Here is a 22,790-nt window from a genome sequence, read left to right on the forward strand (position 1 = left end):
ATGTCCATCTTTTTTCTGGAGGGCAAACACTCTTTACCACAAGGGTAAGAATAATATGAGCTCTGACTTTTTATAAATGAAATATTGATAATAGGACTATGAGGTGCTTACCATATTGTCAATACAGGCAAATTGTTGCTCTTCCCCTAGTGGACAGCACTTAGTAAAAGATACGACAAGTTTCTGGCCATAAGATATGAGCTCTTGAAATGAGAGTTGAGGTGCTTTTTTGGTGAGGTAAAGAAGACACCTAAGAGAACAAGTGATTATTGATCTCTGGACAAAACAGGTTTGATGTTTGCCCACACTTGACTGCTGGGTAACTGACATCTCTCACAATCTACAAGCTGAAGCACTTCAAGAGGCTCTTTCCCTGTAGCTCCTTCTTTTCCCACCTATCCCCATGTTGGTCTCTTCTCTGCCCTTCTCTCTCTTCTCTCCGGTATGTTCAAGATCATCAGATATTCCTTGCCCAGACTCACCTTAACAGCATATTGTATCTTTTTAGATGTATTGTATCCTGGGAACAATTAATCCCAACAATAACAGGTCTCTCTTGTCCTGATTCATTGTTGTTCAGTCCCTATTGTCATGCCTGACTCTTCATGAGTCTGTTTGGGGTTTTCTTAGCAAAGGTACTGGTCCTCCAACTCACTTTATGGATGGGGAAACTGAGACAAATGTGGCTAAGGGACTTGCCCAGGGTGGTTGTTGTTTGTCCTTTATTCTTGAAGAGCATCATGATATTGGCATGATGGTCATGACTTGCACTGAATTGGATTTAAGTGAGGGAGAGTTGTGCAAGGTCACTTTCTCCTCCAGAGCCATCTGGGTCCAGTGGTAAGATACATATCAGAATGACTAGAGGTGGCCCTGGATGTTTAAGGCAATTGGGGTTAAGTGACTTGCACAGGTAATAAATGTCTGAGGTGAGATTTGAACTGAGGTCCTCCCAACTTCAGGACCAGTGCTCTATCCACTTCACCACCTAGCTGCTCCTAACCTAAAGAGACTATTTCTGAACCTGCTAAAGCCTCAAGTTTTATCTTATCATTTTGCTCTACTTTACCAACAAACTTTTCAAAAGAAGTTTGCATTCATTACCTCAACTTCCTCATTGTTCATTCAGTCATGGTCTGCCTTCCATACAGACCTCTCTCTCTCTCTCTATTTTTTTTTTTTGGGTGAGGCAATTAGGGTTAAGTGACTTGCCCAGGGTCACATAGCTAGTAAGTGTTAAGTGTCTGAGGTCAGATTTGAACTCAGGTCCTCCTGAATCCAGGGCTGGTGCTCTATCCACTGCACCACCTGGCTGCCCCCATACAGACCTCTCTCACCTGTTATCAATAACTTTTTATTCAACCCAATGGCCTTCTCCTTCATTCTGACCTTTTTGTTTTCTGCAGCCTTTGAAACCTACCCACATGCTCATTCTTTTTTTTGTGTGTGTGTGTGTGTGTGTTTTTGTGTGTGTGTGAGGCAATTGGGGTTAAGTGACTTGCCCAGGGTCACACAGCTAGTAAGTGTTAAGTGTCTGAGGCCAGATTTGAACTCAGGTACTCCTGAATCCAGGGCCGGTGCTCTATCCACTGTGCCACCTAGCTGCCCCCCCACATGCTCATTCTTGATAATCTCCCATCCGTGGTTTGCATTTTTTACTTTATACCTTATGCTCTCTTTGATCCCTTCACTTGTTTGTCTTCTTCCTTCCAAACCCTAAGTGTATATGTTTCCCCAAATTTGGACTGTTGAAATAGCTTCCAATTAGATTTTTAGCTTCCAGACTTTCCATCTTCTATCTACCATCTATGAAGCCATGAAATTCCTCTTCCAAAAGCAGAAGACTGCATTTCCAAGTTATTCCTCTGCTCAAGAACCTCCAAGGGTTCCCTATTCCCTCTCAGGCAAAATACAAACTCTTCTAATTGATATTTAAAGCACACAACAGTCTGATACAATCTCGCTTTTCCATACTTATTTCACATGATTCCCCTTCATGTAGGGAGAATCTCCTGCATTCCAGACAAACTTCCCAAATCTGGAAAGGTATTCCCCAAATTCAGGATTCCATCTCCTGGACCTCTATCTTTGTACAGACTATCCCTTTGCCTCAATTGCAATTCTTCACCTTCACTTCTTAGAAACTCTGGTTTTCTTCTAGGTTCAACTCATGGGCTCCCTTCTGCAGCCTTCCCTGATTCCTGTAACTGTCAGTTTTCTCTCCTTCATTAAATCATTATTTATATATTTATTTAATTAGATGTTGTAACCTACCACTCCCAACCCAGCAGAATGGAAGCTTTTTGAGGGCAGGGATGGTTTTATCTTTGTAAAACTTTGTCCAGTGTCTACATCATAGCAAACATTGCTTAAATAGGATTAAATGCAATTGTATTAATATTGTTCTTCTAATCATATAACATTGAGATAAATGATACTTTAAATTTTATCTATAACTTTGGAAAGGGAAGGGAAGAGGGGAGGAGGGGGAGAACAGAATAAACTTGTATTGAGTGTCTACTATGTGCCAGGCACTATACTAAGAGCTTTATACATATAATCTCATATGATGTTTCTGACCTTTAATACAATAATATGATAGTAAAAAATAGATGACAGTTTATCTTGACTCAATGGTTTCCCTTTTTTGTCATTCTCTACAATATCCTTTGTATGTAGTCACCCAGTCTCTGTTTGGAAAATTCCAAGGATGGTAGATGTACTACTCTCTGAAGCAATCGGTTTAGTTTGGGGACAGCTCCAATATGTGTATATATACGTGTATATGCAAGTATGTGTCTATGTATACACACACACACATACACACAACTTCAATTCCATATAACTTGTTTCTTTTGTAATCCTAAGTCTTTTATTCTATGCATTTAAACACATTCTTCTAAGAAGAGGTCCACAGACTTCATCAGCAAATGTGCAAAAGGGGACGTGATACAAAAAAGATTGGAAATCCCTGGTTCAGTAAAGAAGGTAAAATAAGCACATTTATCAATATAAAACAAATCAGAATTTCAAAAGAGGAGTATAGGAGGCAGCTAGGTGGCACAGTGGATAAAGCACCAGCCCTGGATTCAGGAGGATCTGAGTTCAAATCTGGCCTCAGACACTTGACACTTACTTGCTGTGTGACCCTGGGCGAGTCACTTAAACTCCATTGCTCTGAAAAAGAAAAAAAGAAAAAAAGGGGGAGTATAGCGTGTAAAGACTTTGTTGAGCTAACACTATGTTTGAAAAAGAATAGTAAGCACACTGGAAGTAGTTACTTCCCACAGTATATGGTGTTTGTTTTAAGTCTGTCAGTCAAATAAGTGTCCAGTATACACCAGGCACTATGCTAAGTGCTAGAGATTTTTTAAAAAGACAAACAACAACAACAACAACAGTTCCTGCCTTCAAGGAACTAACTCATTGTATAATGAGTGGGACAACAGGCAAACAACCATATACAAGCAAACTACATACAAGATAAACTGGAGATGATCTAAGAGAGAAGGTACTAACTAGCATTAAGGGAGGGGGGCAGGGTAGGCTTCTAGCAGAAGGTGAGATTTTTTCTTTGTTTTTTGTTTTTGCTTTTTTTTTTAGAAAGTTAGATTTTACATTTTTTCCCACTGGGGGGGGGGGAGGTGAGGCAATTGGGGCTAAGTGACTTGTCCAAGGTCACACAGCTAGTAAGTGTAAAGTGTAGAAGGTGAGATTTTTAACTGATAATTAACGGAAACCAAAAAAGCCAGGAGGCATCAAGTACACAAGTATTTTGAAAGACCTCCTATGGGCCAGGCACTGTGCTAAATATTAGGGATCCAAAGAAAGGCAAAAACCAACCCCTGCTCTCAAAGAGCCCATGATCAAAGTTGGGGAGACAATATGCAAACAACTATGTGCAAATAAAATCTATATCAGATAAATTGTGTCTACACCAAATGAATCTCAGGAGGACAGCTGAGATAAAGGAGGACCAGGAAAGATGAGATTTTTAACTGGGACTTTTCAAGGAAATGAGGGAAGTCATGAGGCAGAGATGAGGAGAAAGAGAATTCCAGGCATGGGGAAGAGCCAGAGAAAATGCCCCAGTACTGGAGACAGACTGTCATTTCCAAAGAACAAGGACCTCAGTGTGACTAGATTGCAGAATATATGAATATATGAAGAAGGGTCAGGTGTAAGAAGATGGGAAAGGGAGGAAGGATCTGGGTTATGAAGGGCTTGGAAAGCCAAATGGGATTTTATATGTGATCCCATAGGATCAAATACCTTCCTCAAATCTCCCTGCAGTGGAGGGACCTGCTGGAATTTACTGAATAGGAGGACTGATGTGCTCAGACCTGTATTTTAGGAAGATCACTCTCAGCTGAAATAAAGATGGATTATAGTCAGGAGAAACATGTGGCAGGGAAACCAAGCAGCATGCTTCTGCAACAATCCAGGCACGAGGGGATGAGGGACTGCCCCAGGGAGCAACAGGAGGGAAGAGGAACCCAATGGTGAAGTAACAAGAGTAAGTTCAAATCCTGTCTCTGACCTTGGCCAAATCACTTTACCTTTCTCAATTTCATTTTCCTCACCCATGAAACAAATGGGTTAGATTAGACTACCTAGTGAGGTGATTGAACACCTAAGGCTCCACTGAGCTCTAAATTTGTGATACCATGCTCCTAAACTTTTTAGGGTTAACCTCAATTTCTTGGTCTCTCTTCTTGGGTTCATCCAATTAGCTGATGAAGAATTAAACTGGTTAAGTCAAAGAAAGACACTTACTGATTGAGGAAACCTTCTTCACCAAGAATCTGGAAATAGCCACACTCCACTTTTGAAATGAGCTGGATTTCTTGTGCTACTGCTTGGAATTTTTCTTCCTGAAAATCAAGAGGGTTATCTTTGTGGAGATTTAATTTGACTGTAATAGATTAGCAAAATGGCTTCATAAGGTTCACTAGGGAAATAAATCTTAGAGGATGAGTCTTACTCAAATTACCATCCATTGGAAAATGGTCAAAATGTGTATCCATAGCTTCAAACCTGGAGTGCTTGCGTAAGACTCTCCTCTTTGGTGGAGAGTGGTGACTCCATGCTGCGTGCCTCCCTGAGGGGCTGGGTTACCATGTGAGTGTGTGAGAGGAGAGACAGCATTCTTCCTGCTTTGAGAGAGAACTTGTCTGCTCTTCAACGTGTTACTGATTTCCAAAACGTGTTCTCTCTCCATGGCTTTTTCTCTTAAGCCTGGACATGTGTGCCCTCTCTTACAGCATGAAGAAGGAAGGTGGTCTTTCCTCTCTCATGCTCAGGTGCCAACTCATTGATGAGTCATCATTCTGCCCACCAATGAGATGATGATGCAAAGGCAGCAGGATTGGAGCTAGGATTGTCTATTCTAGCTTTGTTTTTCTTTCTTTGGCTGAAATTCTAAGTCAAAGGAAGAAATTCCAGAGAAGTCAGTGAAGCTAATTCCGTTGCCTTCTCCTGATTCTGTGCTGTTTTCATCAGTATAATTGGATGATAGTAGTGAATTTTGGCAAAGGAAGCAAAATAATCAGGCCAAGGAAGACTGTAGTCTAAACTAGGATGTATTCATCATTTCCAGTGCTTCACTGATTATTCTGGAGTACCTACCCCATGGCCATAGCATTCTTTTGGGTTTTCTGTTTTGCAGCAACTTTCCAGTAGTTTTTCATACAGCACACCTATTCTTAAAATCACTGAAAGCGGCAACTCTGCATGTCGTCTTGAATATTCATACAAAAACCTGTGAGATGTTTGGTTTTTTGACATTAGGCTATATGAATAGAGAGCAAAAGCATACCAATTTCCACACTTTACCAATAGTATAAAATAAACATAAGCCCACTAATAATTTCCCACTCCACCCCTTTCCTAGCCAATTTAATCCAAGCTGGTAAGATTTTTCTTGTGTTGCTAACTATGTTCATTATAAGAGTTAGGAAAGTCACATTACTCAGTCAGGAAGTTTTCTTTATCTTCATGCAGATGTTGGCAAACATCATCACCTTCTGTAAATCTCTCTACTCTTAGAGATAAATCCTTTGGTTTATCATCATTTTGTGAGTGAAAGATGATGCATTCACCCCTCTGTGGTACTGTGAGTTGACAACAATCTCTAATTCTGCTGGAGATGGAGTCTTGTTTTGAACAGATATAGTTTATGATCTTGGCCTATACAAGGTCAAACAGAAGTTACTCTTCCCATCTATCTCATTTCTTTGATTTCTTTTCATAACCCATAGCCTATGAGTAAGGCAAGCCCATGGCTACTGTCTGGTTTTGGTTTTGGTTTTGGTTTTGCAGGGCAGTGAGAATTAAGTGACTTGCCCAGGGTCACACAGCTAGTAAGTGTCAAGTGTCTGAGGCCAGATTTGAACTCAGGTTCTCCTGAATCCAGGGTCAGTGCTTTATCCACTGCAACACCAACTAGCTGCCCCCATGACTAGGTCTAGAAATTGTTTCATCAATGGGTTTCTTATTTAATAGCTGTGGGAGTTCTGGTATTAACTCCATCCTGAGAGAATTCTTGAGACAATCTTTATTCCACAGAATTCATGATGGCACAAAGAAACACAACTCCCAAATGTCCCTCAATTCTGCATCACAGGAGAGCTAACTTGTTATTCTTTCCGGTATTGCCTTCCTAAGCCTCAGAGAAGCTAGAATCCTGTGAGCTTAATGGAGGTCCATTTTCCCAAAAGCTAAGAACAATATATTGGTCTAATGGTCCTGTCATTTACTAAGTATCTCACACAAGCCATCCATGAATCAAGACGTCACCCCATGGTGCCATTGGTCTTCTTTGAAAAGGAAGGACAAACAACCACAACTCTTACACTAATTTCCTTTGAGATACAAACTAGCTTTGCTCTCAGTGGATGGTTATTTTATTCTCTAGGGTCCAGAGGGCTTTCTTTCACGTGTAATAATTCAACATGAGCTTGCAGAATATAACAAAACTCTTTCAGGCTGACAAAACTATGAGGACAAATAGTATAAGCATTAAGATCCTCATGTTCTAGCTGAGGGAACTAAGTTACAAAGAAATGAAGTGACAAAGTCACAAGGGGCAGAGCTGAGATTTAAAGTCAGATCTTCCCTCCTTCAAGACCAGTGGTCTTTACAACACAGCATGCTCTCTGAGACTAAGGCATTTCAATATATTGAGGTTTTCTTTAAATGGAAAGAGACGGCTGTCCCAAATTGTTGTTAGTTACTTTTTACCTTGCTTCGGAAACAGTGAACTACATCTCCTTTACAACATTCATCAACCATAGTAGGAATATTTTTCAGGAGTGTGTCAAGTTCTTTAAAGTCAATCTTGGGAAATTTTTGGCTGATTTCCACAACTTTCCTGGGAAGAGAATCAATAAATATTGGTTGATTTGGTTGGCTTAAATGGAATAAAACATTAAATTATTTGAAACAGAACAGGAGGTAAAATCTACATTGCTTTATTAATGTAGTCCTTGGTCAACAGCAACAACAATGGAAGCTAGGTAGCATAGTGGCCTACAGTTGGAAAAACTATTATTTTTGTTAAAAAAAAAAACCCTCCTCAAAACCCAACCCAGTATTTCTGTCATGAGAAGGAACACAAGCCAAGGATAATATATTGCAGGGATTTTGCACCCTGGGGTCACAACCCAAAATGTTGACCAATTGGATCCAATCCATACCACTGATTGGATCAGTAGCCAATATGATACAACTGCTCCTAGGAATCTAAGAAATAAAGGGGATGGAGCAGGACTTCAGGTTGACCCCACTCCTAACTATTGTAGTGGTCAGTTTGACATGAAAGACACAGAGCAGAGTAAGTATTACTCCTTTCTGTTCTGGTATCAAAAGAAAACAAGATACACAGAAGATGAACAGAACTGTCTCCCTTTGCAGGAAATGCTTTTCTGTAGATGGTGTGGAGCACTAAAAGCAGGCAAACTGTGAGTATTCATGAAATGAACTGAAGATATGAATACTTTGATTGTGCTCCAATATTAGATCAGAACACAAATGGAAATCAACCTTACCAATTATAGGCAAGGGTTTCATATTACTTTTTGTTAATGGTAGCCTTAGGTTCAAATTACACACCACCATATTTTTACCCAATGCCAGGCAAACATAAAAAATAACTTCCACCTTCAGCCTAGATTTGATTACATAAGAAAGAGAATCAAGCTCCTACTACAATCTGTCCTGAGAGAATTCTTGAGACAATCTTTATTCCACAAAATTCATGATGGCACAAAGAAACACAACTCCCAAATGTCCCTCAATTCTGCATTACAGGAGAGCTAACTTGTTATTCTTTCCAGTATTGCCTTCCTAAGCCTCAGAGAAGCTAGAATCCTGTGAGCTTAATGGAGGTCCATTTTCCCAACAGCTAAGAACAATATATTGGTCTAATGGTTCTGTCTTGGTCCCTGTGTCTCATCTCCCTCTGTATCTCTCTATCTGTGTCTCTGTCATTGTCTCTCTGTCTCTGTCTCTTTGTCTCTCTTGGTACCCTGTTTCTATCTTTGTGTGATTCTCTCTGTGTCTCTGTCTCCTGTTTCTCTCTCCCCCTCTTTTTTACTTCACTTGGGGTTTTCTTGGCAAAGATACTTGAGTGGTTTGCCATTTCCTTCTCCAGATCCTTTTTATAGATGCAGAAACTGAAGTAAACAGGATTAAGTGACTTGCCCAGGGTCACACAGCTAGTAAGTGTCTGAGATCAAATTTGAACTCAGGGAGTTGTGTCTTTCTGACTCCGGGCTCAGCACTCTATGCACTATGGCGCCACCTAGCTATCAAGTCTTTAACTAGCACTTCAAGGTTTAGTAAGTGCCTTTCTCAACAATAACCCCGCGAGGCAGATAGTATAAGTCCACTTTGGCCCCTTGGCTAGTCAACCCCTAGGGAAGGGAATGAGAGCCAGAAGGTGATATCTGGACCTGGGCTCTTGCCCCCTGGCCTTTAGACCTGGATGGAAAGAGAGCAAGAGTCTTGCTTAACTGAGTGTATCAATTATTCTACAGCCATAGTCTCTCACACTGCAAAAAAAGGAAGGAGATTCATTTTTTCATCTCTTTCTGAGACCAGACTCAATCATTACAATTACATGGCATTCAGTTCCTTTTATTTTCTTTCCATTTATGTTGTTGTAGATGGAGTGGATAGAGTGCAGGCCTGGAGTCAGGAAAATTCATCTCCCTGAATTCAAATCTGGCCTCAGACACTTACTAGCTGTGTGACCTTGAGCAAGTCACTTAACCTTGATTGCCTCCATTTCCTCATCTCTAAAATGAGCTGGAGAAGAAAATGGAAAAACACTCCCATGTCTTTGTTAAGAAATCTCAAGGGGCAGCTAGGTGATGCGGTGGATAGAACAGGGTGGAGTCAGGAGTATCTGGTTTCAAATCCAGCCTCAGACACTTAACACTTACTAGCTGTGTGACCCTGGACAAGTCATTTAACCCCAATTGCCTCACCAAAAAAAAAAAAAGAAATTTCAAATGAAGTCATAGAGTCAGACACCACTGAAAAACAACTAAACAGTGAGTCATTTTGGATACTGGTTTTCTGGTTCTTCTTGCTTTGATTTGCATCATTTTGTTGTGGGAATGCAGTGGGATCCCACGAAACCTAAAGATCCCAACCCCCAAGAGGGAAAAGCAGCCCTCTCTCCCCCCTCAGGTATGAGATGTGGCAGGACGTGACCCCAGTATGCTGATAAGCAATACTAAGGCCTGCAAGAGGGCATGCAGGATATGCATGAGTGCTGCATATCCTCCAGATTCCCCCTTATCAAAGATCCCCTCTTAGTTATCTGGTCCCAGTTTCTGCATTTCCCCTTGCCTTGTAATTAATTCCCTTCCCTTTGTTTTTGTAAAGACACAAAAGACCAGGTCTTCACTTACTTCAGTGGGACAGTTCTCCCTAGTGATCTGTTCCCCACCCATATTCCTCTCTCCTAATAAATCTGTTTTTATTTTACAAGATTCGTGATGAGTCTCCAATTCTTTGGGTGAGCTAGCCCCCCAAACCAGGTTGCAAGTCCCCCCAAACAATTTCATAGAATTCTTTCCATATATCTCTATGTTCTTCATATTCATAGTTTCTTAGATTACAAGGAATATCCCATTACATTCATGGACCATAGTGTATTTCACCGAGATTATTCAAATAATATGCATTTAAGTACTTTGTTTTCAAATCTTTGCTACTACAAAAAGTATTGCTATGATAAATATTTTCACATATATAGGTTCTTTCTTTCTTTAACCAGTGTAGAATCAGGATCTCATGTCAAAGAGCATGGGCATTTTAGTCACTTTTTAAAAATAATTCCAAATTGTATTGCAGAAGAATTGTACCAATAGGGCATAAATGTCTTTCCACATGCATAACTCAACATTGATTATTTCCATCTATTCTCATCTTTGACAATTTTCTGGGTCTGAGGTAACACCACAGATGTGTTTTGATTTGTAGTTTAGGGTTGTTAATAGTCTGCAATTCTTTTGAGAAGTATTTATTTATATTCTTGGCCACAATTTATGATGCAATGGATTTTAGGTCTGGTTCCTTTCCTGCCTTTTGTTTCCAGTGAACTGCTCTATTAATATTCTTTCTCCTTCATTGTTGATATTCTTTATGATAGCTAGTTAAGTAGTTTACTAACCCAAATCTTAACTTAATCCCTAGATGCAAATACCTTTCTCCTTCCTCTTAGTTGTTTGGTCCTGTCTGACTCTTCAGATTTAAAGCCCTTTTGTTTAGATTTGTGAAAGGTCACTCAAATATATTCCTACCAACCCAGTTTGGGTGGGATCTTGACATTCCTGTATCTTAAACCAGGGTCTAAAATTCTAGATCTCATTAACAGATACCATCTTCTTAGCCAATGGCCAAATCTGCCTTTGAAGTCCTTGAAAGCCCTTACTTTTCCTCAGAAGCCCTGAGAAAAACAAGTCCTATATCCCTAAGGGCTAGAGCTTCTTGCCCTAGACATTGTAACCTTTGGCAGTGCTCCCTTTTGTAAGCATTTTGGGTTTTGGTGGGAGGAAAACTAGCCCTCTGATTTCACTGGTGTAGGGCTTTCCCATTGCGGGAATCCCCTGGACCAATGCTGCTAGTTACATGGCCTGCAATTTATATCCTTAAAGGGTTTACTGAGAGGTTAAATGACTAATCCAGAATCACACAGCCAGTAGGTATAGGGGCAAAAACCGGAACCCAGGTCTTCTTGACTCCAAGACCACTCCACCATGCTGCCCACTCTTAGCATCTTTTTGGGACCACATAAATCAAACTGAAATGAATATTAGTTGTCTAGTTTGACAACTACTAAGACCTTCTCTGTTAAATACAGGAAACTAGCCAGTAGGAGACAATGATCCTCTCTGTTGTTGTCAGGTCACATCTACCATCCTTAGTCTATACTTCTTCCACTTATAGTCTTCTCTTTGCCCCACCACCCACCTCCCTGTGCTCAAACTCTCTGGCCTGCTTCTACCTTCTCTCCACTGTTAAGGGGGATAAATAAAGAAATTGGAGAAGTGTCAGATTTTTGTACACACAAGGAAACCAGAGAAATAAGCTAAAAACTCACTGAAGCTTCAAGCCTTTGGGTCCATATTTCATCAATATCCCACAGGTGTGTTGCTGCTTAGCAGAGATTTCTTTTAAATCATTTGTGATGGGTGTTGCCTGGTGGAGGAAGATGAAAATATGGCAAAGTAACCAAAAGACAAAAAAAAATAGTCCATACTTGAAATTTTTTCCTATTACATCCTGTGCAAAGTAAGATTTCTCTATAAAGTCTGTACATGAAAAAGAAATAACAAAAGTATTCTCATTTTGATTAGAATCACCAAAAATCCTTAGAAGTTTGCCTTAGAAAAGTGACACATAAAAAGACATGTCAACTGTGGCATATGATTTATGTCTGGCTTGCCAGCTCTGCTATAGAACCTGGCCATTTCTCTTTTTTTTTTTTTTGTGGGGCAATGGGGGTTAAGTGACTTGCCCAGGATCACATAGCTAGTAAGTGTCAAGTGTCTGAGGCCCGATTTGAACTCAGGTACTCCTGAATCCAGGGCTGGTGCTTTATCCACTGCACCACCTAGCTGCCCCAGCCATTTCTCTTAATCATATAGGGAGGGCAGCTGAGGACTAGAGATGGAAGTCACCTTTGCCCCCAGTTATCCACTTCCTGAGGTTTGATTCAAATTCAGAGGGATATAGAAACCAGAAAATGAAATGTCAATGGAAATTGATTTCTGTGGCACACAGTTTATTTCAGGTCATGAGAAGATATGACAAGCATCTGGCAGCCAACAGATATATCAATTAATGGAAGAAGTTATTGGTATCATAGAATCATAAGTAGAACTCTGGCAGTCAGAGAGGCCAATGTCCTCATTTTCTATATGAGGAAATGGAAATCCAAAGAGGAAATATGACTTGCCCAAGATGAAGTAATTTGTAAATTGGAGAGAAGACATTTGAACCCACATTCTCTCCAAATCTAGTTGTCTTGCCCTTGGGCCATGATGGATCAACAAGAAAGGTGTTATCATAAATGAGAAGTAATTCATGGTTATCATTTTATTTTTTTTATTTTTTTTTAAGTGAGGCAGTTGGGGTTAAGTGACTGGCCCAAGGTCATGCAGTTAATAAGTGTTAAGTGTCTGAGGCTGGATTTGAACTCAGGTACTCCTGACTCCAGGGCCAGTGCTTTATCCACATGGTTATCATTTTTCTTTTTTTTGTTTGTTTTTTTAGTAAGGCAATTGGGGTTAAGTGATTTGCCCAGGGTCACACAGTTAGTAAGTGTTAAGTGTCTGAGGCTGGATTTGAACTCAGGTACTCCTGAATCTAGGGCCAGTGCTCTATCCACTGTGCCATCTAGCTGCCCCGTTATCATTTTTAAATGAAGAACTGGGAGGCTGGGGATTTTAAGAGAAAAGAAAAATACTACACCTTTGTGTGGAAACATTCATGTTTGTTTTCTTCTTGGCAACAGCTAGTGCTGACTTCTTTGTAGCGAGCAGCCAGAGACAAAAGTGTTGGGGCAAAGGCAAATGGATTCCGTCTGGCTATTTCATAGATATAGCTAGAGGGAGGGAGGGAAGGAAAGATGGAAGGAGGGAAGGAAGGAAGGAGGGAAGAAAGGAAGGAAGGAAGGAGGGAAGGAAGGAAGGAAGGAGGGAAGGAAGGAAGGAAGGAAGGAAGGAAGGAAGGAAGGAAGGAAGGAAGGAAGGAAGGAAGGAAGGAAGGAAGGAAGGAAGGAAGGAAGGAAGGAAGGAAGGAGGGAAGGGGGGGAGGGAGGGAAAAAGAAAAGAAAAAAAGACATTTTCCAGTTTTAGTAAACACGAGCTAGATGGTATCATTTTTCTTCTGATGCTTTCTATTATATTGTTTCAGTTAATTCTTTTTCAATCCACAATCCAATGCTTTTGGTAAGAGATCAGCTCTTAAGTCTAGGACAGTCAAAGGTGTCCTTGTTAATATTATTTCTTTCCCTCACCATACTTCCAAGTCACAAACATCATGCTAGGCATTTTATCTTCTTTGCACAACCAAGACAAATCTGTTGCTGCCCGCTCTGTAAGCAGATGGGGAAGGTAAAGTTCAGTCATTTTGAAATGAGCCTCCATTAGGTTAGAAATGGCTTGGAGTTAAATGCCCTTTCTATGTTCCTCCTTTCACGCTTCCCCCCGGGGTAAATCTGATCATCATTCCCATGTCATCGAGAACAAACCATGCCTTCTCCACCTGCTAACACAACTTTTTCCCATTTCAAAACCTATGGATGCCTAATCCTTGTCAGTGTCCTTAAATATCAGAGCAGGACTCGGGATGCCTCTCCTGGGAAGTGTTCTGGTGACAACGTCCCTTACTGATTTAGAAAAGCATCCTGATCTTCTTCATACTCCTGGCAAACCTTCTCTATGTCTGGGACTTGGAAAGGAGCCAGAAAACTGACAGCAGCACTTTTGCGTTGAAAGAAGCACAGTCGTCTCTCAGAAGTATCGTTTGTACAACATTCGGAAAGCCTGTACTTGGCAGAAAGTTCCTTTACCCCACATATTTTATCCTGCATTACATGGATCTAAACAAGAGAAAGAAAAACACATTAGTCACAAGGCCCAATCCTTCTTTCTTTCACCTGGATGATGAGAAATCAATTCAGTGAATGGTCAAGACATTAGTGGGGCAAACCACCACCACCATCAACACCACCATTATCATCTTCATCACTAATATTTCTATAGCTCTTACTATGTGACAGTCATTGTACTGAGCACTTTATGATTATTATCTCATTTGATCCTCACAACAACCCTGAGAGGGGGGTTGCTTTTATTATCTCCATTTTACAGATGAGAAAATCGAGGCAACCTGAGGATAAATGACTTGCCCAGGGTCACACAGCTAATAAGTGTCTCAAGGCTGCATTTGAATTCAGGTCTTCCTGACTCCAGGTCTTGCACTCTATCCATGGTGTCACTAGGCACCATCTTTCTACTTTGTTGGACAATGATCTGTGCTTGGGGTTGGGCCTAATAGCAAAATTGTTCTTTTTCTACATGCACCCATCTGGAGCTGGTTTCTTCCCTTTGAAAATTTCCATCCCTAGTATTTAAACCCTCAGAGGTCTCCTCCTGCCTCCTCACTACTGCCAGGGGCTCTCACTATGGTGACACCCTTCCTTTTTTATGTCCCTGGTTCTTATCTTTTATTTCAGTGCATCAGTGCTGTATCAAGTTTACAAAGTGGTTGTTGTTTTGTCCTTCATTCTTGAAGAGAACCATGTTACCGTGGTGATCTCATGACTTGCAGTGAACTGGATTTTAGTGAGGGAGTGTTGTGCAAGGTCACCAACCTCACTCTCTCCTCCACAACCATCTGGTTCCAGTATCATGTTTTACATGAGGACAACTTGAAATGGCCCCAGATGTTTAAGGCAATTGGAGTGAAGTGACTTGCCCAGGGTCACACAGCTAGTAAGTGTCTGATGTGAGTTTTGAACTCAGGTCCTCCTGACTCTAAGTTTGGTGCTCTACCCACTGCTACCCTACCTAATTTACAAGTTTAGTGGGGGATAGGCAGTGGCTAATGGTGTCAGTCTCTTCCAGGAAGCATTTTAATAAGGACTTTGTGGAGGCACATTTTTGTGGAGGAGAAAGAATACTAGGATTCAAGTCAGATGATATGGACTGCACTCTTGGCCCTGCTTCCTAACTAACTGTAAGCAAGACAGCATTAATATATCTTAGTCCATTTCCTCTTCTATAACATTAGGGAACTGCTCTAATTGAACTCTCACTTCTTAAGCTATGAGTCTTTGATTCTTCCTGCAGTGCAGACTCGTTGGAAATAACAAGGCAATATTATTAAAGAATAATCAAAAATAAAGTTATAACAAAATTTCATTTTGCTAGCAATAAAGTGGTGGTTTGAGTGGCACAGTGCAAAGATTACTGGTCCTGAAATTAGGAAGAATTTTCTTACTAAGTTCACATCTAGTCTGAGACACTCCCTAGCCGTGAGACCCTGAGTAAGTCACTTAACCTTCTCTGCCTCCGTTTCTCATCTGGAAAACGAGCTGGAGAAGAAATGTCAAACCACTGTAGTATCTTTGCCAAGAAAACCCCAAATGGGATCAAGAAGATTCACACATGACTGAAGTGATCAAACAACAACAACAAAGCAAAAAGCTTTAAAAAATAGAAAGCTGTTTTTATAAAGGGGGGAAGGCTGGAACATATTGACAAGTCAGTGGAAGATAGACTGTCCCCCTCATCCAATGGCATAGGCACTGTATCCATAGGGATTTTGAGAGTCAGATCCACAGCAAAAGGTTATTCCTGGGGCATTTCCAAATGGAACAGAACTTTCCTAAGGAAGGCATCTTTTCAATCATAAATACAGAAGCAATATGTATAAAACAGCAAAGTAAAATGCTGAGGACATCGTGCAAGGTATTTACTGTTGTGACATCTTCCTCCAGGAGGAAAATAGACAAGGAGAAGACATCTCTTATTTACTCACTGCTTTCTTTGAACACTCAGGAAGCTGCATGTTGGTAATGCATTTGTCTCTATAGTGGATCATCTGTTCAACCAATCCAGTGATTTCTTGATATGTGGCTTCTTGGATGAACTGAGCAAATGCAACAGTGGTCCTGGAACAAAAATCACATCAAGAAAGGCTTTAAAGGTATTCGATCTCAAAACCTTTTTCTTTAATCCAATCTCTGGCATCATCCCTATTGCTATTCCCAGGAAAATCTCAAAGAAATGATTACAAGCAGGCAAACTTCAGCCAACTTTAATATGATTTGAAATGGAAAAGATTAAATCATAGCTCTGGGAATAGCAAAAATAGAAGGAAAAAATTTCCTTAAGGGTAAGGACTAATTCATCTTTCTCTTTGTATCCTGAGCTCCTAACACTCCTTGGCACAGAGTAGGCACTTGGTAAATTATAACAATAATAATAATAATAACAATAACAATTCCAATAATATCATTTGTATAGTGCCAACTGTGCACCAGGCACACTGCTAAGAGCTTTGAAAATATTATTTCTTTGTTTATCTTCACAACAACCCAGGGAGGTAGGTGTTATTATTATCCCTATCTTACAGTCAAAGAAACTGGAGCAGAGATTGAGTGACTTGCCCAAGGTCACCCAGTTAATATTTCTCTGAGGTAGGACTTGAGCTCAGGTCTTCCTGAGGCCTGGCCTAGGACCCTTGTTATTTGACTTCCTGCTATAATAGCTACCTAAATGCTTGATGAATGAATGAATGAACAAATGTAATGTAACTTACTAGTTGTTCAGTTTCTTCATCTGTAAGATTTAGTTCAATTCAATTCAGACATTCAACAAGAATTTATTATGCACTTACTATGTGCCAGGAACAGTGGTAAGTACTAAGGATACCCAGAAAAAGACCAAAATAGTTCCTGCCCTCAAGTAGTTTTATGTTCTAATGAAGAAGACATATAAATAAACTGTATAAAAGAAAGAGAATCTGTGAGGGGAAGGCACAAGCATTTATTAACCACCTGTTCTAAGCAAGGCATAAATGCAGTGTAGAAAACTTGTGGACAGAGAACTAGTCTCATAGCAAAGATCTTGGTTTTTAGGCTCTAATCTACACAATCTGTGTGACCCTGGGCAAGTCATTTTACTACTGATTGCTCTAGCACCTCGTTAAGACTAGTTGTAAAGAAGGTGTCAACCTGCATTGGTAGAGAGATTATCTTCATCATAAAGAATAGAAGGGAGACAGAAAATAAGGAAAGAGGGAAGGAGGGAGGGCAGGAAAGAAAAGAGAGGGAGGGAGAAAGAAAGGAAAGAAGGAAAGGAGAATGGGAGAAAAGAGGAGAGAAAAAAGGAAGGAAGGAGAAGGAAGGCAGGCAGGCAGGCAGGCAGGAAGGAAGGAAGGAAGGAAGGAAGGAAGGAAGGAAGGAAGGAAGGAAGGAAGGAAGGAAGGAAGGAAGGAAGGAAGGACAGAAGGAGGGAGGGAGGGAGAGTGGAGGGACAAGCCAGAACAAGCAGTGAAGGAAAAAGTCAATGAATGGGATCAGGCTCTGTTGATTAAGGTTACAGAGCACTTTCCATGGTTTCCATTGAGAATTAACATTCTTGGGAGTAGGTTCTAGAAAGGGAAATGAGTCAAGAAATGGAAACATTTCTTGGAAGAAAATATTACAAATTAACTTCACTGAGATAGAAGAATGAATCAGGGTGTGACAGAGAGGGCAGAAAGGATTAGGTGCCACATCTATACTGGGAAAGGGAAGAGAAAAACAAAACAGAAAGAATAACAATAAATTGAACTTGAAAACAAATTGAGATAAAAATTGATGAAGACAGAAGGAAGAAGAGGGAATGAAGAGGTCAGAATCAGATTAGTTTAAGAAAAAAACTCAAAGACTAAGTATGCACTTAAAAGAGGATTTAGTTTTATAAAATCTTTAGCTAGGGACAGCTAGGTGGCTCAGTGGATAGAATACTGGCTCTGGAGTCAGGAGGACCTGAGTTCAAATCCGATCTCAGACACTTAACACTTACTAGCTGTGTGACCCTGGGCAAGTCACTTAACCCCAATTGCCTCACACACAAAAAATCTGTAGATACAGATATATATTTTTAGATATAGATATCTATAGGGAAGGAAAATAGAAACCAATTATAAGCATAAATGTGAATGGATTAAATTTTTCAATAAAAAGAAAGAGGATGGAGGAATGAATTATAAATGCAATACTTTTCTGCATACAAAAAATAAATTAAAAACCTATAGACACAATACAGAGTAAGATTTTTTTTATTACTCAATCCTGTCTAACTCTTCATGAATCCATTTAGGGCAAATAGAAGGGACTCGGCCAGGGTCATACAGCTAAATATGTCAGAGTAAATGCCAGAGGAGGGATTTAAACCTTAGTTTGCCTGACCACAAGCCAGGCATATTCTCCATCAGGCGATCTTGTCTTTATGGTTCAATAACAATTAACTAACTAAAACCCTCTTGGACATATTGTATGGTTTGAAGATCATGTATTAGCTGAGTTTATAATATAATAATCAACTCACACATCTCTAATGTTGCTCTCCAAAAACTTCTGGGTGGTATTTAAATAGTCTGAAAAACAAAGAAAATTTTGTTTTCATAAAGCATGTTATTTACCAAAACAAATAAGCATTTACCAAAGAAGAACTTTAACAAATGAAACAAATAATGGGAAATTAATGGTGGGAGAAAGAACTCTAGTCTCAGCAGTAAGGAGAAAGAAGGGAAACCAATGGATCCAATGTGGCTCATAAAATACTGTGTGCTGGTCATAGGCAGCTATTTTCCCCCAGCAAGTATAGAGTTTAACCTCTGAATCATTCAGAAGAAGCATCTGGCCTCATTTTACATTTTTTATCTCCTCCCCCAACTATGATCAAAAACCATCCTCACCCTCCATGATTCTGTCTGAGAACTACAGATGCCAAATTCAATCCAGGTCTTTAATTTCTTTGCCTTATTTTCTCCATCCATCACCAAATTGGCATGATGGTTATTATTCCTATAAAACATGGGCATACTAGTACTAAGTGGAATGTGTTGATATGACTCAATCAAATTAACACTGGATTTTGACCCAGAAAATTTGGCTTTGAATTCAGGTTCTGCTGCTTACTATCTGTGTGAGCATGGGCAAGTCACTTCATTTTTTAGGTCTCAATTTCCTTATCCATAATAATAATAACAATAACAACAATACTAACTGACATTTATATAGCACTTAGTATATTGCCAGGCACTGTGTTAATCACTTTACAACTATCATCTCACTTGATCTTTTTTTTTTTTTTAGTGAGGCAAATGGGGTTAAGTGACTTGCCCAGGGTCATACAGCTAGTAATTGTTAAGTGTCTGAGGCCGGATTTGAACTCAGTTACTCCTGACTCCAGGGCCAGTGCTCTATCCACTGCGCCACCTAGCTGCCCCTATCTCACTTGATCTTAACAACAATCCTGGGAGGTAGGTGCTATTATTATCTCCACTTTACATATGAGGAAACTGAGGCAGACTGAGGTTGACTTGTCCAATGTCACACAGCTAGTAAATGAGGATGGATTTGAAATGAGGTCTTCCTTACTTCAGGCCTGGTGTTCTGTACACTATGACACCCCCTAGCTGCCCTATCTGTATGATGAAGATGCTAGACTAAATGGCTTCTGAAGATCTTTCCAGTTCTAAAGCCATTAAAGAGTCTACAACATATATAGTTCAGTGACATCAGAGAAAATGGAAAAGAGGATTATTATTATATCGCCCCTTTTCCACTCCTATTCCCACCTATTCAGACCTTTATCACCTCTTGCCTAGACTATTATAATAGCCTTCTAACTCATCTTCCTTCCCCTGGTCTCTCCCCTCTACCTGTCTACCACTTTTCATTCTTTCACCTGTCAAAATAATCTTCATAAAGGCATACATCTTCCTATGTCTTCCCCATTGCCTATAGGGTAGAATATGAACCTTGTAACCTAGCATTTAAATCTCTCTAGCCTTCCTTCATGGGGTTACTTCATATCACCACCTTTCAAACACTCTATTCTTCCTCCAAACTACTCCCTGACCTTAACCTATAATCTCCAAGTCCTGTAGTTTTCTCTTCTCTAAAGGGAGGTGTTTGGACTCAATGACCTTTAATCTCCCTCCTTCCTCTTAGTCTATGGGGGAATATTTGCATCAGTCCTATATGCCACGTATGTACTCCCTCCTCATATTTGCTTATTGAAATCCTCCTCAAGGCTCAGCTCAGATGCTACTTCCTCCATGAAACTTTCCCTGACCACCCCAGTTAAAAGTGTTCTCAAATTTTTAATTTTACTTTAATTAAAATTCTTCAAATATTCTGAGTGCTTAGGTTACATTTTCTCCTTTGTACCCAACAGATTTTAATTTCCTTCATACTTATTAGTTCTTCTCCTCTCTGCTCTCCATTTAATTTAAGCTTCTTGTGGCCAGGGAATGCTTACAGTCTAATTGTAAGACAACATAAAGTCCTTGATTTTCATCATCAGGGTTTTGCTTCTGGCAGTCGATAATACAGGCAGGAGTATTGGGTAGGCCAATGAAGAACAAGGAGCTTGCTTCTTTTACTTCCCCTAAGCCAGAAAGGATCTTGGGAGTAACTAACCCAAAATGAGACAGTTTTTTGTAACAGAGAAGGTTTTGATGTCCACCATATATAGGATGAGAAAAAAGAGACAATTAATCTTGTCCTGGTAGAACTCTGCCTGGCTTTTCCTAGCTAGGTGCAATGTCTATGCCTAAAGGCCTATCAAGTTTTCCTGATCAGGGAAGGATTCTGCCAAAGGTTGCCAATAATTCTTCTTACTATTTAATAGTTTCTTAAGAGATGAGATTGCAGAGTTTGAATACTGAATAATAACTAGGAAAACAGAACTTATTGGAAAAGACACTGATGTTGGGAAAGATTGGAGGCAAAAAGAGAAGAGGACAGAAGAAGATAAGATGCATAGATAGTGTTATGGAAGCAATGAGCATGCGCTTGGGCAGACTTTGGGAGATAGTGGAGGATAGAAGGGCCCGGCATGCTAGGGAGGAGTCAGACATGACTAATTGACTCAACAAGAACAACAAGAAACTGGGAAGAAGAAATGGAGAGGTCCCAAAGGTGTAGGAAGATAAGGGAAAGCTATGTTTTCATACTTGAGCAGTAAAATAAGAATTACACCATCTGAGTTGAGAGAGACCTCAGATGCCATCTACTCCATCCCATAGCCAAAAAAGAATCCACTTTACCAGTTCCCAAAAGTTCTCATGCTAGAAAACTTCTAGTAAAGGAAAGAGTCACTACATCTCACTTTCCATTTTGTTGAGAAGCTTTGCTTTTGTTTGTTTGTTTTTTTTCTCATATCGAACCTAATTCTGGCCATACTGCTACTTCCATCCATTGGTCCTAAGTCTCACCTCTGGAGACAAAGAATACAAATCTATCTATCTACCATGTGACAGCCCTTCAGATATCATTCCCTCATACATACATACATACCCTACTCTAAGCCTTGTTTTCCCTCAAACTAACCAACTCCATTACAACCTTCATTTGGCATGGTCTCAAGGCCCTTGACCATTGTGTGTACTTTCCTCTGGATTCTCTCCAGTTTATTAGCACTCTTCCAAAGACATGGCTCCACAAAAAACTCATCATCTGCCAAAGGATGAGCAATGGCCTGGACCCTGCATCTCTCTTACTGATGCCTAAGGTCACATTTGTATTTTTATGTGTCATATCCATTTTACATTCTTGTTATAGCGAATGTGTAAGAGTGTTACCTTACCTTCATGCTGAGGTGCTTTGAGCAGTGTTAGGGATTCAGCCAAGGAGAAGAACAAAACGATAGGACAAATGGACTTTATTGACACCATGGCTCCAGTGTTGACTTTCATGAGAGGAGGAAATAGAGTGAGGAAGAAGGAAATGTTTATATCTTTCTCTAATAGTGCCTGTTAAAAAATAACCTGTTCCCAGTATATTGTATTATTTCCATCTGGTCCACCAATAAAAATAAAAGAACTAGAACATTGTTTTGCTAATTATTAACAAGGTGAAATTTCTCTCTAAATCCTGTTGAAAAATAAATATTGGTTTCTGTAAAATCTCCAGGTTAATGTCATGCAATGTTTTAACCCAATAGACTTTGTTTTTTGTTAATTAACCCTTGAAACACCACAAGTTAAAAAAAGAAAACCTTTGTGCTTCTACTACTTAGTCTCATTAGTTTAAGATCTAAGTACTGTACTGAAAGTGGATTCCAATCTAGTAAAAGACACTTGATTCACTCAATTAAATTTTAAAAACTATTAACTTCCTGCTCTGTGCAGGATATTGGGTTAAGCTGTGGCTATATAAATTTGGAATAAGACACATTCTCTGCTCTGAAGGAAGGAAGAAGGGATGGAACATACATGCACAGATAATACAAGAAAAAGCAGGATGTTGTCAGCCTGAAAGAAGGTCCATGACAATGTAAGGAATTGTGGGATGAGATTGGGCACATCTCATAGTCTGGTTTTGTTGGAATATAGAACTCATGAAAGGAAGTAATGTGAAGTGAGTATAAGGGTGGGTAAGTAAAGCCAGAGCATTCTCAACACATAAGCCTGGAAAGATAGGGTGGGTCCAGGTTGTGGAAGATTTCAAGTGTCATGCTAAGTAATATAAATTCTTCATTTTCATG

General features: G+C 39.9%; 1 protein-coding gene across 3 annotated transcripts in view; it reads right to left on the reverse strand.

Moving 5' to 3' along the window:
- The window catches only part of AFM (afamin), a 29,008-nt gene extending 6,983 nt beyond the window's left edge, over positions 1 to 22,025 (reverse strand). For all 3 annotated transcript variants that reach the window (XM_043969552.1, XM_043969551.1, XM_043969553.1), the window contains exons 1-11: positions 21,891 to 22,025; positions 18,621 to 18,669; positions 16,063 to 16,195; positions 13,908 to 14,119; positions 12,988 to 13,120; positions 11,615 to 11,712; positions 7,243 to 7,372; positions 5,972 to 6,189; positions 5,629 to 5,761; positions 4,777 to 4,874; positions 112 to 250 (exon numbers count right to left, since the gene is read on the reverse strand). In XM_043969552.1, the coding sequence (XP_043825487.1) occupies positions 112 to 250; positions 4,777 to 4,874; positions 5,629 to 5,761; positions 5,972 to 6,189; positions 7,243 to 7,372; positions 11,615 to 11,712; positions 12,988 to 13,120; positions 13,908 to 14,119; positions 16,063 to 16,195; positions 18,621 to 18,669; positions 21,891 to 21,999 (1,452 nt within the window). In that variant the 5' untranslated portion in view covers positions 22,000 to 22,025. The remainder of the gene's footprint in view (positions 1 to 111; positions 251 to 4,776; positions 4,875 to 5,628; positions 5,762 to 5,971; positions 6,190 to 7,242; positions 7,373 to 11,614; positions 11,713 to 12,987; positions 13,121 to 13,907; positions 14,120 to 16,062; positions 16,196 to 18,620; positions 18,670 to 21,890) is intronic.
- Between the last annotated feature and the right edge of the window lie 765 nt (positions 22,026 to 22,790).

The sequence above is a fragment of the Dromiciops gliroides genome, chromosome 6 (genome assembly GCF_019393635.1).
Source record: "Dromiciops gliroides isolate mDroGli1 chromosome 6, mDroGli1.pri, whole genome shotgun sequence".
Lineage (NCBI taxonomy): Eukaryota > Metazoa > Chordata > Mammalia > Microbiotheria > Microbiotheriidae > Dromiciops > Dromiciops gliroides.